At 44.9% G+C, this 20,389-nt stretch overlaps 1 protein-coding gene across 3 annotated transcripts; it reads left to right on the plus strand.

The window, feature by feature from the left end:
• The first annotated feature begins 235 nt into the window (after positions 1–235).
• Positions 236–16,172, plus strand: ERLIN2 (ER lipid raft associated 2). 3 transcript variants are annotated; one of them, XM_058525199.1, is made up of 12 exons: positions 236–309; positions 1,556–1,677; positions 2,991–3,072; positions 4,447–4,493; positions 6,225–6,286; positions 6,440–6,565; positions 10,194–10,267; positions 10,418–10,476; positions 11,235–11,326; positions 12,161–12,250; positions 13,924–14,003; positions 14,419–16,172. In XM_058525199.1, exons 2-12 carry the CDS (start codon positions 1,571–1,573, stop codon positions 14,617–14,619), a joined length of 1,020 nt encoding a protein of 339 aa, XP_058381182.1. In that variant the 5' UTR covers positions 236–309; positions 1,556–1,570; the 3' UTR covers positions 14,620–16,172. The 3 variants fall into 3 exon arrangements, with proteins under 3 accessions (XP_058381182.1, XP_058381181.1, XP_058381183.1); XM_058525198.1 differs by lacking the exon at positions 236–309 and adding an exon at positions 351–1,089; XM_058525200.1 differs by lacking the exon at positions 236–309 and adding an exon at positions 351–938.
• Positions 16,173–20,389: the final 4,217 nt, after the last annotated feature.

Genomic DNA, 20,389 nt, shown 5'->3' on the forward strand with positions numbered 1-20,389 from the left:
CCTCGGTCTCAGCAGCCGCGGTCACCCTCCACGCGCTCCGCGCACCCCAGCCCTGAAATCCCAGAGCGCAGTGTTGACCGCCCAGACCGAGCCGCGGGCACCCCCTGGCGGCCACCCGCGGACACTGACCGCTCGGAGCGCGAGGGCGGGGCGAAGAACTCGGCAGGGAGGGAGTGTGATCCTCTCGCGTGGACTAATGGCGTCATCAGAGCGACGGGTCCGGAAGGAAGTAGCGTGTCGAGGGGTGTGGCGGTTTCTGCGGTTGCACAGGAGGTCGGACGAGTACGGAGCGCCTGGAGGGACAGCCTGGTACGCGGCCCCCGCCCCTTAGTGGGCGCGCTGGGCCTAGTTGCGGCTGTCGGCCGGAGCCGATGAGCGGTTCTCCCGGGCCCCCGCCCCAGCAGCCTCGCTCCCTCAGCCGGCCCACTCCGGGAGCGAGAACGCGACGCTCCTCTGTCCCTTCCCTTCCCGCGATCCCGCAGGCGGGACCGAGCGGAGGCTCTCGGAGCCCAGCCCCTCCCCAGGGCGTGTGGGACGCGCGACCCTCTCTCGGAAGAGGACAGGGAAGGGGCGCGAGGTGGGGCGGGGTGACCTCGGGGAGGGAAGAGCTGTTGCGGAAAGGATGCGGCTGCAGATCGGTAGCAGGAGGCCGCCACCGTAAAATAAGCGCCTCGCGGGTGTCCGCGCCCGAGCTATGTTGGACCCGGGCGGCAGAACCCACGCTCTGCGCGGGTGGGCCGCGCACGCCTGCCTGCCTTCTGCTGCCCGTTACCATAGGGTTTCCAGATCATTCAGTGTTCGGAAAATGAGTCTAGATGCCAACTCTTTCGCATCCTGGTGCCTGAACGCAGTTGTCCCAGGAGCCCAGAGTCCTCCCAGCTTGGGGAACCCCCTTTCTCTAACCATGGAGTTGGGACCTGTCAGGGGCAAAGTGTCAGGTATATGGGAGGGAGTGTGTCTTCAGTCTTGTTCAGAACCCTGTCCCGTGAAGGGCCAAAGGAATAACTGGGAAGGTGCATGACAGGCCAAAGAATCCCACCTTGGACCCCTGCTCGCATGCTGTCTCTGTCGCTCCAGCATCTGAAAGGAGTAAATAATGGTTTCCTGTGAAATGACGGGCAATTAGGACTGGGAGGCTCTGACCAGAATTACATAGCCACAACTGCCGGTCATCTGACATCCTCTGTAATTTGGGCCAACATACTGCAGCTGCCTCTCTTCCCTTTTACTAGTATGAGTGGCTCCAGTGACAGCACGTGCGTGTTCACAGGAAGGGAAGGCTGTGTTCTGAACGCTGCCCAATTAGCACGGGTTCCTCGGGCCACGGCTGGAGCCACTGCCTTTTCAAGAGGTGGGAATATAGTTCTACAGTTAAGGAATGGGAATGTTGACTGAGAACAAGGTTTGAAGAGAGTTGTAGACCTAGCCATGTGTTGATACTATAGCAGGCTGGATAAGAGCCGCTTTGAGGGAGCTCAGCTTGGTGAGGTGCTCTTGCTGTCATAGCTTGTCTCCTGCATCAGACCACACACATTTTCCCGTATTTTTTTCCTAGGATAAAGGTTCACTGATGGCTCAGTTGGGAGCAATTGTGGCTGTGGCTGCCAGCTTCTTTTGTGCATCTCTCTTCTCAGCTGTGCACAAGATAGAAGAGGGACATATTGGGGTGTATTACAGGTAAGGCAGAGACAGGGAGAAACTTGCAACTTCCTCTTACATGACTCTCCTTCCTAATCACTGTCTAGCAGATTCTGCTGGATATCTGTGTTTATATTTTGTTGAATAGGGGAGTCTTTTAGATTGAGCTTTTGTGTCAGTGACCATGGGGAGGGGAATACACACACATACATATATACACATATATAGTTGTAAATATACAATTTAGTAGTCTAAGTTGGTGCCATGGGTGGTGATTGATAAATGTGTATAGATATGTAGAGACAAAACCTAAAGGAAACCAGTGCTCCTTGCAGATCATCTCTGAAACATTGTTTTCTCCTACATCCCTTTGGGCATCTTGGTGCCACAAGGTTACCTCTGATGAGTACCAGTTCTTGATGGCAACTTGAGGAGCTAGCCTGCTGTGCTAATTTGAACCTACTGTTTAAAATTAACATTTCAGGAAATGTGAAAGAGCCTGCAGGTTTATTTATATTAATTAAGGCAAGCCTGAGGATAGTGGTTCTTACAATAATGGAGCCCATTATGTCACTATTTTATTGCTCTTTTTAAAAAAAAAAATGTATCTTCGACTTCATAATGTAAAGTGAAGAAGCACTTATAAATCTTGAGGTGCTTTCCTTTTAGTAACCTCCATAACCAAGTTGTTGCTTTAGCCTTTATGAACCCCTTCGTGTATGTGCCCTATGATGCTTATTTCTAGATTTCCAATAGCAAGTTCTAAATGTCTGATTGAGTTTCCCTCTCTACTTTAATTATTTCTCCCCACCACCTGCTTTTATGTCCCCAAAAGAGGCTTTTAATTTTGTTATTTACATATAACTTGATTAAAAGATAACTCGCCTGCCAAAAAGTAATATATTAAAATGATTTCTAAAGCATACTTAAAATTATTCTTTTGGTTGTTCATGTCACTGGACTCCAACATTAGTGCAGTTAATTGATGGCAGTATTACTGCATTTAACTGCCCTAATGGATTTCCACAAACTCAAGGGATATGACAAAATAAAACAGACTTCCTCTCTTATCTGAAGTACAGCCAGGGATTCTGCTGTCTTTATTCTACTTAACCTGTGTGCCTATCTTTCTCACTGCAAAAGCGTGAATAATGGTTTTATGTTTTACCATCAGGCTTCCTAGAATATTACAGTTGAGCCAAGAGGAAGAAAGGGATCAGTGGACGTGGCTCTGACACATGTCACCCTATATTAAACGTTTGTGGGGCTGAAGAGAAAGTTGGCCGAAACCATGTTGCTGTAATAGATACCTCTTGCTAAACTGAACCTGCCTCTCTCTTCCTCCTCTGCAGAGGCGGTGCCCTGCTGACTTCCACCAGCGGCCCTGGTTTCCATCTCATGCTCCCTTTCATCACATCATATAAGTCTGTGCAGGTATACTTGGCTTGTGTGGTATGGATGGACGACTGCAGATTTGGGGTGCTGACTAATGCATGATTTGGAATTTAGCTATTGGATGAGTATAATACCTTTTCAAGGAATCATTTAAGAGTCAGTTTTATTTATATATGTATATATATATAGAAAGAATGAGGCTCCACGAGCCATTTACTCTGGAGCTTGATTGTTGAACTAGCTGAATGGGGTCATTTCCTTGGCCCATCAGCCCCAGTTGGGCATTATTTCTTCACTTCAAGACAAAGCCAGGGAGGAATCTGTTCTGAATATATAGGAGATGGGCTGGCCCCGTGGCTTAGCGGTTAAGTGCACATGCTCCGCTGCTGGCGGCCCGGGTTCAGATCCCGGCCACACACTGACACACCGCTTCTCTGGCCATGCTGAGGTGGCGTCCCATATACAGCAACTAGAAGGATGTGCAACTGTGACATACAACTATCTACTGGGGCTTTGGGGAAAAAAAAGGAGGAGGATTGGCAATAGATGTTAGCCCAGGGATGGTCTTCCTCATCAAAAAGAGGAGGATTGGCATGGATGTTAGCTCAGGGCTGATCTTCCTCACAAAAAATAAATAAATAAATAAATAAAATAAATGAATATATAGGAGAAAAAGTAGGGTGTGTGTGTCTGTGTGGTTTAAATCATGCTACCAAGATAGATGGAAATAAAACATGGTAATTTTGCTGGTTCTTATTTGAACTTCAGAGATGAGAACTTAATTTAGGGGGAAGAAGAGGAAAGTTGAACTTGGTGAAGGGAAATGACATCTAAAATAGGAATAGGATGAGTTATGACAGATCTAAAGCCTGGCTTAGTTAGACCAGGCACCTTTGAAGTGTGTCCAGTTAAGAGGAATAAGAAGATTTAGAGAATGACTTTTACACTGACCCGGGGAGATGTGCTGGGATACCTCATCAGCATTTTACGGTTTTCACAGTGCATTCATGTGCAGTATCTCACCTGAGTCTCAGTAATCCTGAGAATGGGCTGAGCAGGGGTTATAGGCTGAGACAGGTTAAATAAAGAATTCACTGTTTCAAGACTAATAGATGGAAGAAGTAGAAGTAAACACAGGTCTTAGGACTCCTAATCCAAGGTCTTTCTCACGACACCGTTATCACTCAGCTCGTTCATGTGGTGGCTCACTTACAGTGAGGCCGGGGTAGGTCCCTTCCCTTGGTTTAGTCTCGCACCCTGTGAGTAAGGAGGATTGGGTGGGATATTTCTGTCTAACCAAAGCAAAGCTTAAGCCAAGTAAGTGTTCAAGGACAAGGCCGTTTGGGATTCCAAAAATAAGTTCCTTTGTTTGTCACTGCCCGTCTTACAGCATTTTATGTCTCCTGTTTGCAGACCACCCTGCAGACAGACGAGGTGAAGAACGTACCTTGTGGGACTAGGTAAGGCGCCAGAATAGAGCTGGTAAGCCAGACGAGAGGAAGGGCTGTCTGGCTGGCTGCAGTACGAGCAAGTGAAAAGGGAGGCCTCCCTTCTTGGTGGTTTTACTAAGTTCTCTGCCCCCCTGCCCAGCTACGTTCTGAAGTGCCTGCAGTAGAGGAAGTCACAGAAGGTAGACAGGTCTGGGAGAGCCTTGAATGCCAGGATTAGAAGTTTGGACTTTTTCTGTCATGTGTAAGGATCCACTAAAGGCTTTTAGCATATAATGACTTGATAGAGAAAGTTAACTTGAGCATAAGTAACTATGGAGAATGTCATAAAGGTAAGGGGAGACCTTAGGGGCAGGAAATCCAAAGAGAACACCAGTGTCGTGCTCCGATTGTAACATGAAGAAGGTCTGAACTGGCATAGAGTAACAAGGTAAACACCAGCACGAGGAAACATGCGGACAAATCCAGAATTACGACAGCCCCCAGGAGAACTGGCCGGGTCTCATCACAAAGTCATATTTGGAGGAGTGTTGGCTTGAAAAGGGGTCTTAAAAGACATAAACAAATGCAATAGTGAACCTTGGTTAGAACCTGGTTCAAAAATAACAGCTCTAAGGACATTATGGGAACTGTGTTAGGCAGCTTCGGCTGCCATCACAGAATACCGCAGGCTGGGTGGCTTAAACAGCATTTATTTTCTCACAGTTCTAGAACCTTACAGTCCAAGATCAGGGTGCCAGCAGGGTTAGTTTCTGGTGAAGCCTCTCTTCCTGGCTTGCAGATGGCTGCCTGGCTGTGTCCTCACATGGCCTTTCCTCTGCACGTGTGCGTGTGAAGAGAAAGAGCTCTCTGGTGTCTTTTCCTTTACCAGCCCAGTTGGATTAGGGCCCCACCCTTATGACCTCATTGAACCATAATTACCTCCTTAAAGGCCCTATCTCCAAAAATAGTCATATTGGGGGTTAGAGTTTCAGCACAGGGATTTTGGAGGGCACACAATTCAGTCCATAATGGGAACTATTGGGGAAATTGGAATAAGGACTGAGCATTGGATGAAGTTAAAGAATTATGGCTCATTTTCTTAGGTTTGGGAATGGTTTTGTGCCTACATAGGAGAATGTCATTATTCTTAGATGATTACTCATTCATGTTAAGGGGTAAAATATGACTGCAACTTACTTTGAAATGTTCAGCGAAAAATAAGTAGATCACTCAAGGTAAAATGTTAACAGTTCTTAAATGTAGGTCTTGGTATGTGGGTGTTAGTTGTACTATTCTTTCAACTTTTCTGTATGTTTGAAATTTTTTTATAGTGAATATTTGAGGGGAGAGGGAAGTCTGAACTAACGAGATGGTGAAGATAAAGTGAGAAGCAGTGAGCACAGAATTCCACGGTGACCTTTTAAGTTCTGAGAACTTGACGGTCTTTAGTCTTTTCCCTTCAGTTGATTGCTTTAATCACAGGCATTGTGGATTCAGAAGATAGGAACTTATTTCTTACTGGCACCATAGAAGTTTCACTTTATTGTTTGTGGAGAGAATTTTAGGAGTGTGATTTCTGGGGAGATTGTATTCTTGCTATAAGCTCCGAAGATCTCCTTCTTGGAGATCCAACATGCCTTCTGACCTCCCATGAACTCTGCTCCTTTTCTGCCGAGTCACACGTCTTATGCCATCACCTAGGATACTGCGCTATATTCCAGAGCTTATTAGTGACTTCTTTGTCCATTCTTCCTCGAACAGTGGTGGTGTGATGATCTACTTTGACAGAATTGAAGTGGTGAACTTCCTGGTCCCGAATGCAGGTACGTTTTTCCAGTTTACCCTCCCCACCAGCTTACTCTCCCCAGCACGCCACCCCCGTGTCTTTCGCAGCGCCTTAGAACGGGAGAACTGCCGTGTCTGAGAAAGTTTTGAGTCCTGCCTTTTCTTATTCTGAAATCTCTCCTGCCCTCCAGTGTATGATATAGTGAAGAACTACACTGCCGACTACGACAAGGCCCTCATCTTCAACAAGATCCACCACGAACTGAACCAGTTCTGCAGTGTACACACGCTTCAAGAGGTCTACATTGAGCTCTTTGGTAAGAAAGTCTCTTCTCATTAGAGCATGTCTCAGCAGCCCTGCTGCCCCCCACTGCCTGGTTCTGAGCCACCCACGGGGTAGGATGGGGACCAATGGGCAACGAGTGTTAAAGAATCCAGTGCTCAGGAACTGGTCACAGAGCATTCCTAGAAAGTGCTGATGACGATGGAAGAAGATGGTGAATGTGGTTGAGCTCTGGGCATAGGAATGACAGTAGAGTAGAGGACTCCTGGCCTAAATCAGAGGACTGGAGTGGAAGTGTGTTCCCCATTCTGTAACGAAGACAGGGTCAGTTCTAGAAGCACCTTAGAGATTATCCAGCCCAACATCCTCATTTTAGGACAGGGTACTGAGGCGGAAAGAGAGAAAGTTGCGTGGCTGGTTGATAGCAGAGCTGAAGCTAGAACCATCCTCTCCTGGCTCTCACCTGAGTGTGCTTTCTACCATGCCACACTGAGTGACAGGCACCAAGGAAAAGGTGATGAGGGGGCCGGCCTGGTTGCCTAGTGGTTAAGTTCGCACACTCCACTTCGGTGACCCAGGGTTCACAGGGTCCGATCCCAGGTGTGGACCTACACACTGCTCCTTAAGCCATGCTATGGCAGCGTCCCACATGCAAGGTAGAGCAAGATCGGCACAGATGTTATCTCAGCAGCAATCTTCCTCAAGCAAATAGAGGAAGATTGGCAACAGATGTTAGCTCAGGGACAATCTTCCTCACTGAAAAAAACAAAAAGGTGATGAGGATGGTAGGGCTTATGTTTAGTTCTGGAAGTGGGACAAGGACCATTGCTGCCTACCATTCCTGGGACCTTTGTGGGTTTTGGTTTTCTGATTTTACCCTACACCTGTAGAGATGAATAGGAAAACACTTGAAACAAAAAGGATACACGTGCTGACGTAGACACTTTTTGTCCTTTTACCCTGGTCAGAGTAAACACAGCCCAACATCAGCAGCAGGGGAAGGAAACGTTTCAGTAATTGTTACAGCTCCTTTGTGGTAAAGTGTTCTGTTTAAACTTCTGCTAGACATTTTCTAGTAGCCTGTGCTAAAAGTAAATGGATTTTTCAACCATTTGTACAGCTGTTATTGATTCTAGGACTGGACAATGATTTTTCCCAGGAATCTTCATAAAAAGGACCCTGAGTGAGAGCATTTTGTAGAGCAGACAGAAGGAGGAATCATTGGCATTGCCAATGATCCTAATTAAGCCAACAGCCTTAGCACTGTGTTTCAGATTTGGGAAACCATCAGAATCACTTTTAATTTTTCTGCAGTAGAAAATGATATCTAAATTTGCTTTATAGGATTTGGATTCTTTTATTGGGTTTGGATTCAGTGTGCTTTTAAGAAAAATTTGGTAGATTTGCTATTGATTTTTTTTTTACCTCAAACTGATAGAATTTTATAAAATATCATTAGTTTTCTCTCTAGCCATTGTTTTAGGACTTGGCCCATTAAATGAACATTTCAAAGCATCTGAAACAACAAAAGACAAAGGATCTCTAATTTCCACGAAGAGAAAATTAAAACGTGAAATTGTTTTGCATTAGAAAACTTCTTACTGTCTTAGAAACAAACTTGGTAGCTTAGTAAAGTATAGTTTCTTGTACAGAGGAGCTGGGAAAATGTATTTGCTTTGAAATCTTTTTCTTTTTAAAGTTTAGTCTTGCTGGCAAGCACTGTTTTGTTTAGTATCTATTTTCATCCATAAAAGAGAAACTCATGTCTCTAATCGTGTCCCTGGACCAACGAAGGTTTTTCTCTAGTTCCCTCCTCTCAGGACTCATAGCCCTGACTTTAAACATGACCACATAATTCTCATCACTGCTTACTCTGATGCATCCTTTTTGTCCATCTTGTAAAAATATTATCTAACACTTGTTCAGAAGTTTAACTGAAGGACCTCTTTGTGTTTACTTAGTAATATAACTTCATGAGCATTTATCAGCATGACTGTACATATAAATAACTTATTACCAGTATTACTTTGGTAATAAACCACCTTGCAAAATATTTCTTCCAGATTTTCCTGGAAAGTTACGAGCCCAGGGCCACCAGTTTTCACCTTGACTCAGATATAATTTGGTCTGATAAAAGACTGTGTTATTATTAACTCACAGAGGGTACCGGCCATCTTACTTAAAGTTTGGTTGGTATCCTATTTAAAATAGAAGATATGAGAACCAGCCCTGATGGCCTAGTGGTTAAAGTTTGGCGCTCACAGCTTCCCTGGCTCTGGTTCGCTTTCCAGTCTCCAAACCACACCACCCGTCTGTCAGTTGCCATGCTGTGGCAGCAGCTCTCGTAGAAGAACCAGAACGACTTACAACTAGATATACAACTATGTCCTGGGGCTTGGGGAGGGGAAAAAAAAAAAAAGAGGAAGATTGGCCACAGATGTTAGCTCAGGGCAAATCTTTCCCTGCAAAAAAAAAATAAATAAAATAGAAAATATGAAATGTAGTGTTTATCTCCAGCTGTCACATCATTAGACCCATATCAGGCGTGAGGTGCTGCCTTTATGGGCATTTCTTCCTCAATGCTAAGAGGCTTGTGAGAGCATATCCAATATGTAGAAACATTAAAATCCCTTGCTCACTGATGCAACAGTGAAGAAAGTACTGTTTTAAACCATAAAGTCAAAGCATAGTCATTAAACAGGTGCATTATTCTGGCTGCTAGCTAGCTTGGGCGCATCACTGAACCTCCAGGGACCTCGGTTTGGGTGTCTCTGAAGGGTGTGCCTCAAGTCTTGGGCACAGGTGACCAAGAGTGGCCACTGAAGCAGGTGGCAGCTAACAGTAAGGGAGATGATTCAGTTGAGACATTCAGCCTAGTCTTGTGGAGTCTTTCTCTCAGGATCTGAGTGAGGATCTCGGGGCAGGGGGCAGAGAAGAGAAGGCAGCCTGGGTGCTGCTGTTCTGGGGTCCCAGCTAGGGGGGAATCAGTTACAGCTCTTCCCACACTTGTCCTTGAAACAACTCACATGTGAATTCCAGACCAAGGAATCAGAACCAAAGCAAACAACACATCAAAGACTTGGGCTCATTTCCAGAACTGTAAATTTTCCTTTTCCCCTTGTGTTATTTGATGGAGTTCCTAATGGAAATAGTCTTCCTTGGGGCTTTCCTTGACGTCAGAGTCTCTTTTTCTTTTAGAAACTTCTAAAATTACTAGATTGAATGAGCTTGGCTCTTTTCAAAATACCTAACGTAGCCATTCCACCTTCCTTCATGAAAACTGGGTGCCTGCCTTCTCTTTTGCTGCTGTTGTCTGGGAAAAGGCCTGACTCAAGAAATGTGCTGGAATTGTTCTTTTTCTTTTTAAAGCTCAGTTCCCTTTTGGGTAAGGTTGATATTTTCAACAACCTAGATGACTTTATCTTGAGGCCACAGGAAAAGGACACTCTGACGGCCGGCCTGTGCAGAGGGACCACGTAGGCATGTGCTCCGGAAGACTTGCAGGGCCTCTTTCCATCTCTGGGCTCTGAGAAGCATACTACCTTGGGAAGACCTTTGGTGCATTCTTGAGCTGGTGTCTTTGCTTGAGTTCTACCCCCATACTTCCCTCTACCCTGCCTAAAAAGTGTAACAACTCCTTTTTCTGTCTTTCTTGATTCCAGATCAGATTGATGAAAATCTCAAACTGGCTTTGCAACAGGACCTGACCTCCATGGCCCCTGGGCTGGTCATCCAAGTAAGCATTGCCACAGAGAGAGCACCCCCTGGCACAGCCCTCTTCCAAGGGATGTCCTTTTTGTGCGGGAAAATCAAGAACCAGTGGGAGCTGCTTATGTCCCTCACCACCCTCCCCTTCCCTTCAGGTGCTATTTTTATCCTTCCCCAGGCCGTGCGGGTGACAAAGCCCAATATACCTGAGGCAATCCGCAGAAACTACGAGTTGATGTGAGTGTCCCCTCTGCCTAAGCCTTACCCCCCACTTCCTCCCACCCCACTTCCTCCCACCCCAGAGGTAGCAGGAGCTGTACCCTGCTTTCATTCCCCTTCTTGAGTATCTGTTACAGCCCAGCGCACTGTAAGATGGAGCAGGCATGTCAGGACAGTCACCTGGGTTCTGTAACTTGATTGAGAGGCACAGGAGAAGCCCTTTCAAGCCGGGATGCTTTTAAAGGGCCACGGGGCCTTGGTTGTGCTTCACGGCTCATGCCAAAGAGATAGGAGGGAAAGACGATTAAGTGGGCAGGCAGGTGCATTTTACTAAAGAAAATTATGCATTATTTCCCACAAATGAGTTATTTTGGAGGAAAAGGAGAGCCATATTACTGTCTGCAGCAGATCCATCTTTCCCTGGGACATTGAACAGCCTTCCAGGAGAGAGTAAGAAATCATAGTTTGGGGGCCAGCCTGGTGGCGCATGTGGTTAAGTGTGCGTTCTCCGCTGTAGCGGCCCAGGGTTCGCCAGTTTGGATCCCGGGCGCGCACCGACGCACTGCTTGTCAAGCCATGCTGTAGCGGCGTCCCATATAAAGTAGAGGAAAATGAGCACAGATGTTAGCTCAGGGCCAGTCTTCCTCAGAAAAAGAAAAAAGAAATCATAGTTTGCCTCTCCTTGGCCAAAGAGTGTGGCTTCTCCAGGGGACAGTGAAGTTCCTCAGAAGCTTTTCCATAGCTGCCTCACGGCTGCATACTTTTTTCCCCTTCAGGGAAAGCGAGAAGACAAAGTTGCTCATTGCAGCCCAGAAACAGAAGGTGGTGGAGAAGGAAGCTGAGACAGAGCGGAAGAAGGCCCTCATTGGTCTGCATGCGGTTCTGTGATCCCTTTCAGGGCAGAAGGGTGGAGATGATGGGAAGAAGCGAGGAAGCCTCAGGCAGGGTTAGACCACGTGGTCCTCCAATCCCTTGCCACATGCAGGAGGGGCATTCATACTCCCAGAAGCCAAGCTGAAATTGTCAGGTCATGGCCAGGGGCAATGAGCTTTGAGTTTCCACATATCTCTTAAATGAAAGGAGCCTTTCCTGTTAATTCACAATCATAATAATGGCTAACACTCACTGAGCACTAACGAGCCATGTGCTTTTCTAAGCACTTACATTCGAATTCTCTCAAACCTCACAACCAGCAGGTGAGGTGGGCACTACCGTCAACCTCATTTTACTGAGCTGACGCACAGAGAAGTTAAATGACGTGCCCAAGGTCATGTGGCAAGTAAGTGGTGGAACCGAGTTTCCAGTCCAGGGATTCATCACCAACAAACTGGACTACTTCCTAAAGCAAAGTGGCAGGGAGACAGTTTTTAGAGAGTACCTTAGTCCTTACAATATTCCTTTGGGAGAAACACCCTTGTGACTTAGGGGAGAGGTTAGGGCTTGTTCCTCGCTTTCCCCTGAGGAATGACTCTCCGCCCCCAGGCACAGCTCTGCCCAGTCACTGTGTTGTGCCGATCTCGTGGTTTGTGCTCACTGTGCATTCTGTCTCTGCCCGTGTGTGCCGTCAGGGCTGCCCTCTGGGGCCAGTGGCTCTCCATCTGAGCTCTCATGCATCAGGGACTCAGATCAGGTGAAAGGTCAAATTTATTCAAACTTTCAAAATATCAGAGCTCTAAGCCTTTCCTCAACTTCACTAATATAGAGGCAGAAAAAGTGGCTCAGGTTGCAGAAATCACCTATGGGCAGAAGGTGATGGAGAAGGAGACTGAGAAGAAGATTTCAGAAATTGAAGGTGAGCAGAAGTGAAATTAATGCCTGAGCTTCCTCAGACCCCACTTTGTAGCAAGGAAGTGGGAGAGTCATATCTTTTGCTCTTTATTATCTGTTCTAAGATGTCATGATATCTTTGGAACATCACTTTTTCTCTGTGCTTTGACTCAAGTTTTGGGGAGATCTGGGCCAGGCTGCCATCAGTTTTCCACCTCAGAGGGCATTCATTCATTCAGCAAATGTTGGTTGGGTGCCCTTGGGCATAAGACGAGGACGGTCACACAGTTCCAGCCATCCTGGGCTCACAGTCTGGCGTTGGAAGTAACTGAGCACCGAGGCCAGATCCACAGCTCTCTCCTCCTGCCTTACCTACCCCTCCTCGGAAGTCGGGGAGCACCTGAGCTCTCAGGGTCCCTGCAGATACTAAGCCAAGTGTGAAGAAGACACCTTTTCAGCACCAACAACACTGGAGCTGGAGAGAAGTGTTTTCTTTGCTGGCTTTTCTGAATATCATTCCCCTTCAGTTCCCTGCCCCTCAGCCCTCACCTCATTCCCACCACCCACCTTTTCCTTCATTTGGTGCCTTATATCAAGCAAATTCTAGGACAGAAATGGGGCCTCAAGGCCCAGCTTCAGGCTGCAAAGTGCTATGTCCAGTTATACTCATTATGGGGCCTGTTGGGCTTTGCAGGGGCCCATTGAGGAGCCGATTAGGATTTTACAGATCAGCGGCTCCTCCTTAGGGAGCTCTTAGCAAAACAACACATTTTTATTTCTTATAAATACATGTCAGGTGCTAAGGCCAATTGAGATGGCAGCATGCAGCTAGCGTCCCAGCCCGACTGCAGGCTCCTTCCACCTAGGGTCACGCTGAGGGTGTGCAGTGAGAACCCACCACAGAGTGACCTTTCTTCCCTGGCTTTTTGCTACAAATATTACTCACGTGAGGCCGGCCTTATTCCCAAGGCAAGGGAATAAATATCAACAGTTGTGCATCAGCTTGACAGAAAGCTAGTCTCGGCAGATTAAGGAAGTGTATTGCTTGCATCGTGGAGGTTTAAATAGGTCTTAATCCCGACAGGTGTTAGTCTGGACCATGGCGTGTAATTCTCTTAGAGCTGGGCCATCGTAACCACTGTTAATTACAACCTTTTTGAAATGATTGATGGAAAAAGAGAAATGAAGTTGGAGAGGGGCTGAACTATTTTATGTTTATGGTATTCGGTTCTAGGAGGGACCCATCTCTAGCTGTATTCAGAGCCTTCTTTGGGCTTCCCTTGCTTTTGCTGCGTAGCACAGGAGGGATGAGGTGGAGGCAGGGGCCCACACCTCTCTTCCCAGGCGTGGAGCTACAAAAGGAGGCGGCATGTGGCAGCAGGAAGTGTCCCTGGGCAGCAGCGCTTTTCTCGATAATGCTGTCAAAGATGTTGTCGGGCACAGCAGCGGACTTTCCCATAACTAGTGCCCACCACAGGGAGGTCCTTTCAAAGCACTCCTTCATCTTGGTTGATTTTCACAACAACCTGTGAAATAGGAAAAAATGCCTTTTTCCCGTTTCACAGATGAGGAAACCAAAGCACAGAGAAAAAAGAGCAATCTCCCCGAGATCACAGAGGCAGTCGGGGAAAGGGACGGGGGCCAGGCACAGTCTTCTGATGGCCTCTGCACTTCAGCTCCCTGCGTTCTTCCCCTCAGATGCTGCGTTTCTGGCCCGGGAGAAGGCAAAGGCAGATGCTGAGTGCTACACAGCTATGAAAATAGCCGAAGCAAACAAGGTAAAGGCCCGGGGCGCCTGGGGAAGAGGAGGTGTATGTGGGGCTGGGCTTCTGTTGTCTGCGAGTTCCCACTGTTGGGTGTCCACCACCACCCAGAGCCCTGCACGGCCGGAAGTGAAGACTCCTATGCTGGGTGGGATAGGGACTTCTTTTCCTTAGCAGTGCCTTGATTCAAGTTTAATTTTTGTGCTAAACATGGAAATCCTAATACTCTTGCAGCTCTGGCCTTGAAGATCTGAGATTACTTTCTCTTAGAGAAGTGGTTACCCTGTTGCTACTGTAACCGTGAGACCAGAAGTAGAGAGGGCGTATTTCTTTGACAGAGATCCTCTCCATGTGGAAAGTGAAAGAATGCCACCCAAACTTTTCTCTAATCTGCCTGCACCTCAGTCGTCTTTACTTTTTTCTCTTCCAGCTGAAGCTGACCCCTGAGTATCTGCAGCTGATGAAGTACAAGGCCATTGCTTCCAACAGCAAGATTTACTTTGGCAAGGACATCCCTAACATGTTCATGGACTCTGCAGGCAGTCTGGGCAAGCAGTTTGAGGGGCTGGCTGACAAGCTGAGTTTTGTCTTGGAAGACGAGTCCTTGGAGGCAGATACTGAGGAGAATTGAAATTTTTTTTATACAACCTTAGCTGACACTTAGAGATCTTTATTTTTTAACGATGAACCAGGATGCCCCTCCCGCTCACACTACCTTCTTTGACTCTCTTCCACGTACTGTGGTGAAAAAAGAAGAAATGGACCTAAATCTATTCCCATTCCTGGGAAGGGAGGGCTGGGATTGATGATTTGAGGTTTTATTCAGGTAAGTAGATTATATGACTTCTGTTAAGATTTGTAAATATAGGCGTGACCTTTGACCCCCAGGCACTAATTTTAGCCCTTTGAAGCTGGCTTAATTAGGGATGCTGTCTTAAGAAGCGGGAGAAATACAGGGTGTTGCCTTCAGGTGATTTGATTTCCCTTATTTGGGAAAATGTCCAATTTTCTCGTCCCTGCCTCCAAGGTGGGAGAAGTCTGTGGTCGAGGCTCAGAACTGGGCAAATATTCCCTTGTACGTTTGCCAGGAGAGCGCGGAGAAGCGGCCGCAGAGAGTGTGGGTGTCCTAGCGTTTCTGTCAGTGCACACATGGGTCGTTTTAGAGGCGCACTGCCTTAGGCCTTCAAAAGGAAGAACTGGTGCTAGGTTTGCGAGCTTTTCTATCCACTACCTGCCTGCCCTAGGGCTTAAAGAGTGGTGGTTTCTGACTATGTTTCCAGAGTCAGGCTTTGGTCACCGCCACGCAATTCTTTTTAAAACTTTGCACCTGTTCTGTGATCTGGTTTTTTTCCTCTCAATCTGTTCGTTGGTTCCACTCAGCATCTAGAAGACAAGAACAAACTCAAGTGTCTTACTAGCTGCTGAAGCGGGATCATTATATGTTAGCCACTGTGGTTCCCGCTTGGCAAACTATGTAGTTCCTTGAGATCACATGTCTGGTTATTGTGGAGATTCTACATTGCAGAGCTCCTCTGGAGGAGGAAGAAGGACATTCAGAAGATTTCCTTGTCCCAGTGCCAATGGCTTGTGCTGGAAGTTTGTCTGACACAGTGATAAAAGTGGGGCCATTCTCTAAGTAGTGTGTGTTTTTAAGTCCAGGGCTCCAGGCAGCCACACAGGAGTCAGACTGAATGTTAAACCTCCAGAGACAGCTATGGGGGTGCAAGTCAGAGTTCATGCCCAAGTCCTTGGGTTGGAATGGCTGCATCAAAATTCGTTCAAATATTTTCTTTTTCATTACTACTTAGGAAAATCTCACTCTGGGAGATTCAGGATAGGGGAGAGCAAACATGAAAGAAAGGTTTTCTTATATCCTGGAACTGGAGTTGGGGTTGGGGGGGTCCAGCCTGTATAGCCTAGGAGTTGTGTTCCAAATTGTTCCATGGAGGGCCGCTAGCTGGAGTTACTTCCAAGCATATTGGTGTTCTCCATGACAAGCTCTGCCTTAGGATTTGGCCTTGTTAATAGCTATCGCCCCCACCCCCGAACTCCCACTGTACCCCTCTTCCCTCAGTGAAACTGTGAATGATACTCTGTGGCACAGATCCCCACCTCATTTTTGGTCCCATGGCCTGACTTCTGGTTTATTAAATGGCCCCAGAACTCAGGCCAGCTTGCTGCTGAGTAGCAGGAGCAAGGGAGTTTGTGGAGCATTCAGCCTGCCCAGGAAGACACAAAGTGTTAAATCCTCTTAATTTAAATGTTGCCCTTCTCTATTCTAATTCCTGGGACTTAGAATTCTCAAACCTGGTCCTGGTCACACTTTGTGCAGGCAGCCAGATGTTCCTGGGAGTGATGGATTTTCATGTGCTCAGAAGTCCTTGCAGAAGGCAGTCCATCTCCCAAGACTAACACAGGGTATCCATTATTAAGATATATTCACCCTCCTCCCATCTCAATGCCATCAGTCACTTGACAGGAGCAACATGTGACATCCAGCATCCCCGGTTTATGTATTTGCTCCCTCTGAGACTTGCTACCTAGGCCTCAGAAAACACTACTTCACTACAATGGAATAAGGAGCAAGAATATCTCAGCCTCTCCGAATAGCACGTTTGCTCAGGTTCTTAACTTGCAAGTCTCTCTAATGCTCACCTCCTGTGACAGCTTGTCCCTTGCACTAGACACACTCTGACCACAAAAGAGCCTCAGTAAAGTCCTGCTGCACCTGCCCCCTCGATGTTGGTATCGCTTCCTCTTTAAACAAAAATATAAATGTCATAGTACCCATTAGTTTAAACCCAGTGTTTGTACCTGCCTGAATAGTAAAATCATGGAAGTCAGCTCTTTCCTTACCACGGGACAACTAACTAGTCTGTCTGTGTGACTTTGTTTCTTTAACACCTACTCAAAATCTGATCTTAAAACATTTGCATTCTAAACATGTAAAATGTGACAGCCTGCAATTTTGTAGGCAGTAAAGTCATGGCTGCTATTTATAAATGGAACTTCTATCAAAATAAGTAACTGTTTATAAAATTCAGTTTTTGTAGGATTTTCCAAGGAAAAATCACCTTGGTTGAATGTTTCTCATTAAACTTTGCAGAAGTGATTCATATTCAGTACTGTTTTTAATACTTTTTTAATATAAGGAAAGAATGTTTGCAAGGAAGCCAAAGTTTAATAATTTTTATATGACTAAAATAAATTTGGAGGGATCTATGATCATATTAAGTTGAGGGAGGAAAAAAAATCACTGAAAGAATTTTAGCAACATATTAATCCAAAAACAGTAGATGTTTTATAAATGATCTGTTGTAATTTCTATGGGTCGATGTATCTTTCAACACTGATACCTTGACCACTTAGAGTAAATAGTGATACCACTTATAGAGAATAAATAGTGAAAGTAAGATCATCACATTTACTGACTTACCTAAGTTTGAGAATAAAAATGTATCTTGGCTAGTGGCTGCTCTGTGTCTATGAACGAAACCACCACTTCTTTAGTTCTACTCAGTAGGGTTTTCTAGACACTGTTTCTGTTGTTTCCTTATAAAAGAGGTAATAGTCAATCATTTTGTGTTTGTATTTCCATTCCTTTTTATTTCTGCTCTTGTGTAAGCTGGTGATTGAATAGTCAAACTAATTCTACTTTCAAAGAGCCCCGAGGGCTTAATGACCCCCTTTGTAACTGACAAATGATTCTTGTTATATTAATTACTCTAGAAATAATATGCTGCATTAATTGCTTTGGGTTGATAGCTGGAAGAATTGTTTTGGACAACACTAAAGGTGTGAATTTATGTCTTAGTTTTATTTTCAGTCTTGCTAAATAAAATGAGTCTTTGTATTTACTTTTTTATTAAAGTGAAATAGCTAATATTAGGGTAGGTGATATAAAGAAATAAAACGTCCTGCCTAGTGAGTTACGTACAAGATCGCCCTAAAAATATATTCAGATGAATATCTATCTCCATAAATTAAACAATAACTAATTTATGAACACGGCATAATTCTTGGGAGGTGCTACAGAGATTTATCATTTTTAAGAATCCATACACCACTGCAATTCTACTCCCTCTGAATTAACCCAAGACTCATTTTGATATCAATTCAGTGAAAAAGTCCCAGTCTCTACTCTGGAAAGCTGCCCAGCCTAGGACTGCCAGATAAAACACAGGGTGCCCAGTGAAATGTGGATTTCATATAAACAATGAATAATTTTTAGTAAAAATATGTCCTAAATATTGCATGAGACATACTAAAAAATTACTCATTTATATGAAATTCACATTTCACTGGTTGTCCTGTATTTTTATTTGCTTAATCTGGCCACCGTAGCACAGGCTTTCTAAGGTTTTTTAATGGTGCCCCCAAACTTTCTCTATTGGTTTGAGAGCCTACTACACAAACAACATGAACTTAGAATTGAATAGGTAAGTTAAGCATGTAGTTACTGGAGTTAGACTGCCAGGATTTGAATCCCTGCTCTACCACTTCCGAGGTATATGGTCTTGAATAAATTCTTTAACCTCTCTGAGCCTCAGTTTCTTCATCTATAAAATGGGTTGAGTGCATTAAACGAAATCACGTGAAGGGGTTAGCACTGTGCCTAGCATGTATAAATGTTCAAAATAACTTATTTTAAATCCTCTGGAAAAACAGGCTAGAAAGGACACAGCTATTAAGTGGGTACCACTAAGTAGAAAACCATCAGATGAGATAACATAGAACAAGATTACAAATAGGAGAGCACACAGAGGAAGAAGGGAACAGCATTGCTATGCAGCAAACACAATATGAAGAACACATACCTCTACAGAAATGTAGTAGGTAGAAAATCAGCTGGTTTGACCATGTTACGAATTGCCTAGTTCTGGGCTCCAATTTAAAAAAATAAAGCTCATGGGTTGAGCCCAGAAAAGGCAGAAGGGGAACTGAACAGCTTCTCATTTATAAAAGTTGCATAATGGTCAGCAGGTGTTCTGTAGCTTCTCAGAGACCAAAGAAGAGGAAATTAGCTTGCAGAATAGAGTATTTTAAGAGATTTTACATAAGACTGGCTAAAATTTGAAAAAGGGAGAAGATATCTGCAAGTAGAATATAAATACGGGGATTAGCATGGATAACATTTTCTTCTCTGATGGTCTTCAGAAATTGGGGAGATGCTATGCTATTTGGGATGGTTTAAATGTCATTGTTTCTATATGAAAGATCAGGTGATCTCTTAAGGGCCCCAGGTCTCGGGTTCTAGAATCTACACTGACATTTCAAAAGCCAGATGTGACAGCATGTTTGCTCAGGGCTTGCTGTCACGGCTACTCTACCTGAACTCATTTAAACTGGGACGTGGCATTATTTCTCCATTTCTTTTCAGAGCCAAGTAACCAGGCAACAGTAATTTTCTATTATTTTATCTTTTTTTATCCCCCTAAAGAGTCCCAGTAAGCTCAGAAGGAAACAGTTTTAAAATTCATAAATTTTTTCTCATAATTCAGGGCCTTAGACTACAGAGATGAATGTTTTAAAAGTTCAGTGGCATTTATGGTGAATAAGAACACTAAGTTTTGTTTGTAAAATCTGTTCCTCTACGTATTTGGCTTTTTAATCATTCTCTTTTCCCCTTTGTCCTTGCAAACTATTGGAGCAACTTAAACACAAATTACTGGTGATGAAGTGATTTTTGGACTCACATTTTTCAAGGATTAGGTAGTAGGGAAGGATAAAAGTTTAAATTAGATGGCTGCTGTCCCAGGAAAAGGAAGAGAAGAAACTAAAAAAAGAAATAAGGAGAAAAAAGTGGAATAAAATTAATTCAAAAGCAAAGCTAAGATGTAAAGAAATTGGAAAATGTGAAATAATAATGAGACGGGGGTCACCATGACTTTTTGTCTTTACTTCTGTTTTCAAAAGATCTAGAATGTTAGAGATGAAAAGCATCTTAGAAGTGAATCCACAGTAAAGCCTATCTTACTCATCTTGGTCCCCTCTGAGGTACCTTTACAGAGAAACGCCACAATAAGAGTTGATTGAATGGGTGAGTAGGGTGGGGGGGACTAACATCCATTGACCACCTGCACTTGCTTTGGGGCAGCCCTCTGCTAAGTGTGTTACACATGTTATCTTGCTTGATCCTTACTGCAACTCTGAAGGAGATCTTAACTGAATTTTATCAATGAAAAAACTGAGAAGTTCAGTAACTTGTCTAAGATCACAGGTTAGTGATGAAACCAAAATTCAACTTGTGTCAGTCCTATGCCACCACTACCCAATCTGACCACCACCACTATCCTTATTGACTTGAAAGTTTAAATTGCTCTTCTGATGCCTTTTGGGGAGCCATACACATATATACACCGTGGGGGTGGTGACCTTGTAATTCAAAGAGACGTGACTGA

The sequence above is a fragment of the Diceros bicornis genome, chromosome 29, assembly GCF_020826845.1.
Source record: "Diceros bicornis minor isolate mBicDic1 chromosome 29, mDicBic1.mat.cur, whole genome shotgun sequence".
In the NCBI taxonomy this organism is placed as follows: domain Eukaryota; kingdom Metazoa; phylum Chordata; class Mammalia; order Perissodactyla; family Rhinocerotidae; genus Diceros; species Diceros bicornis.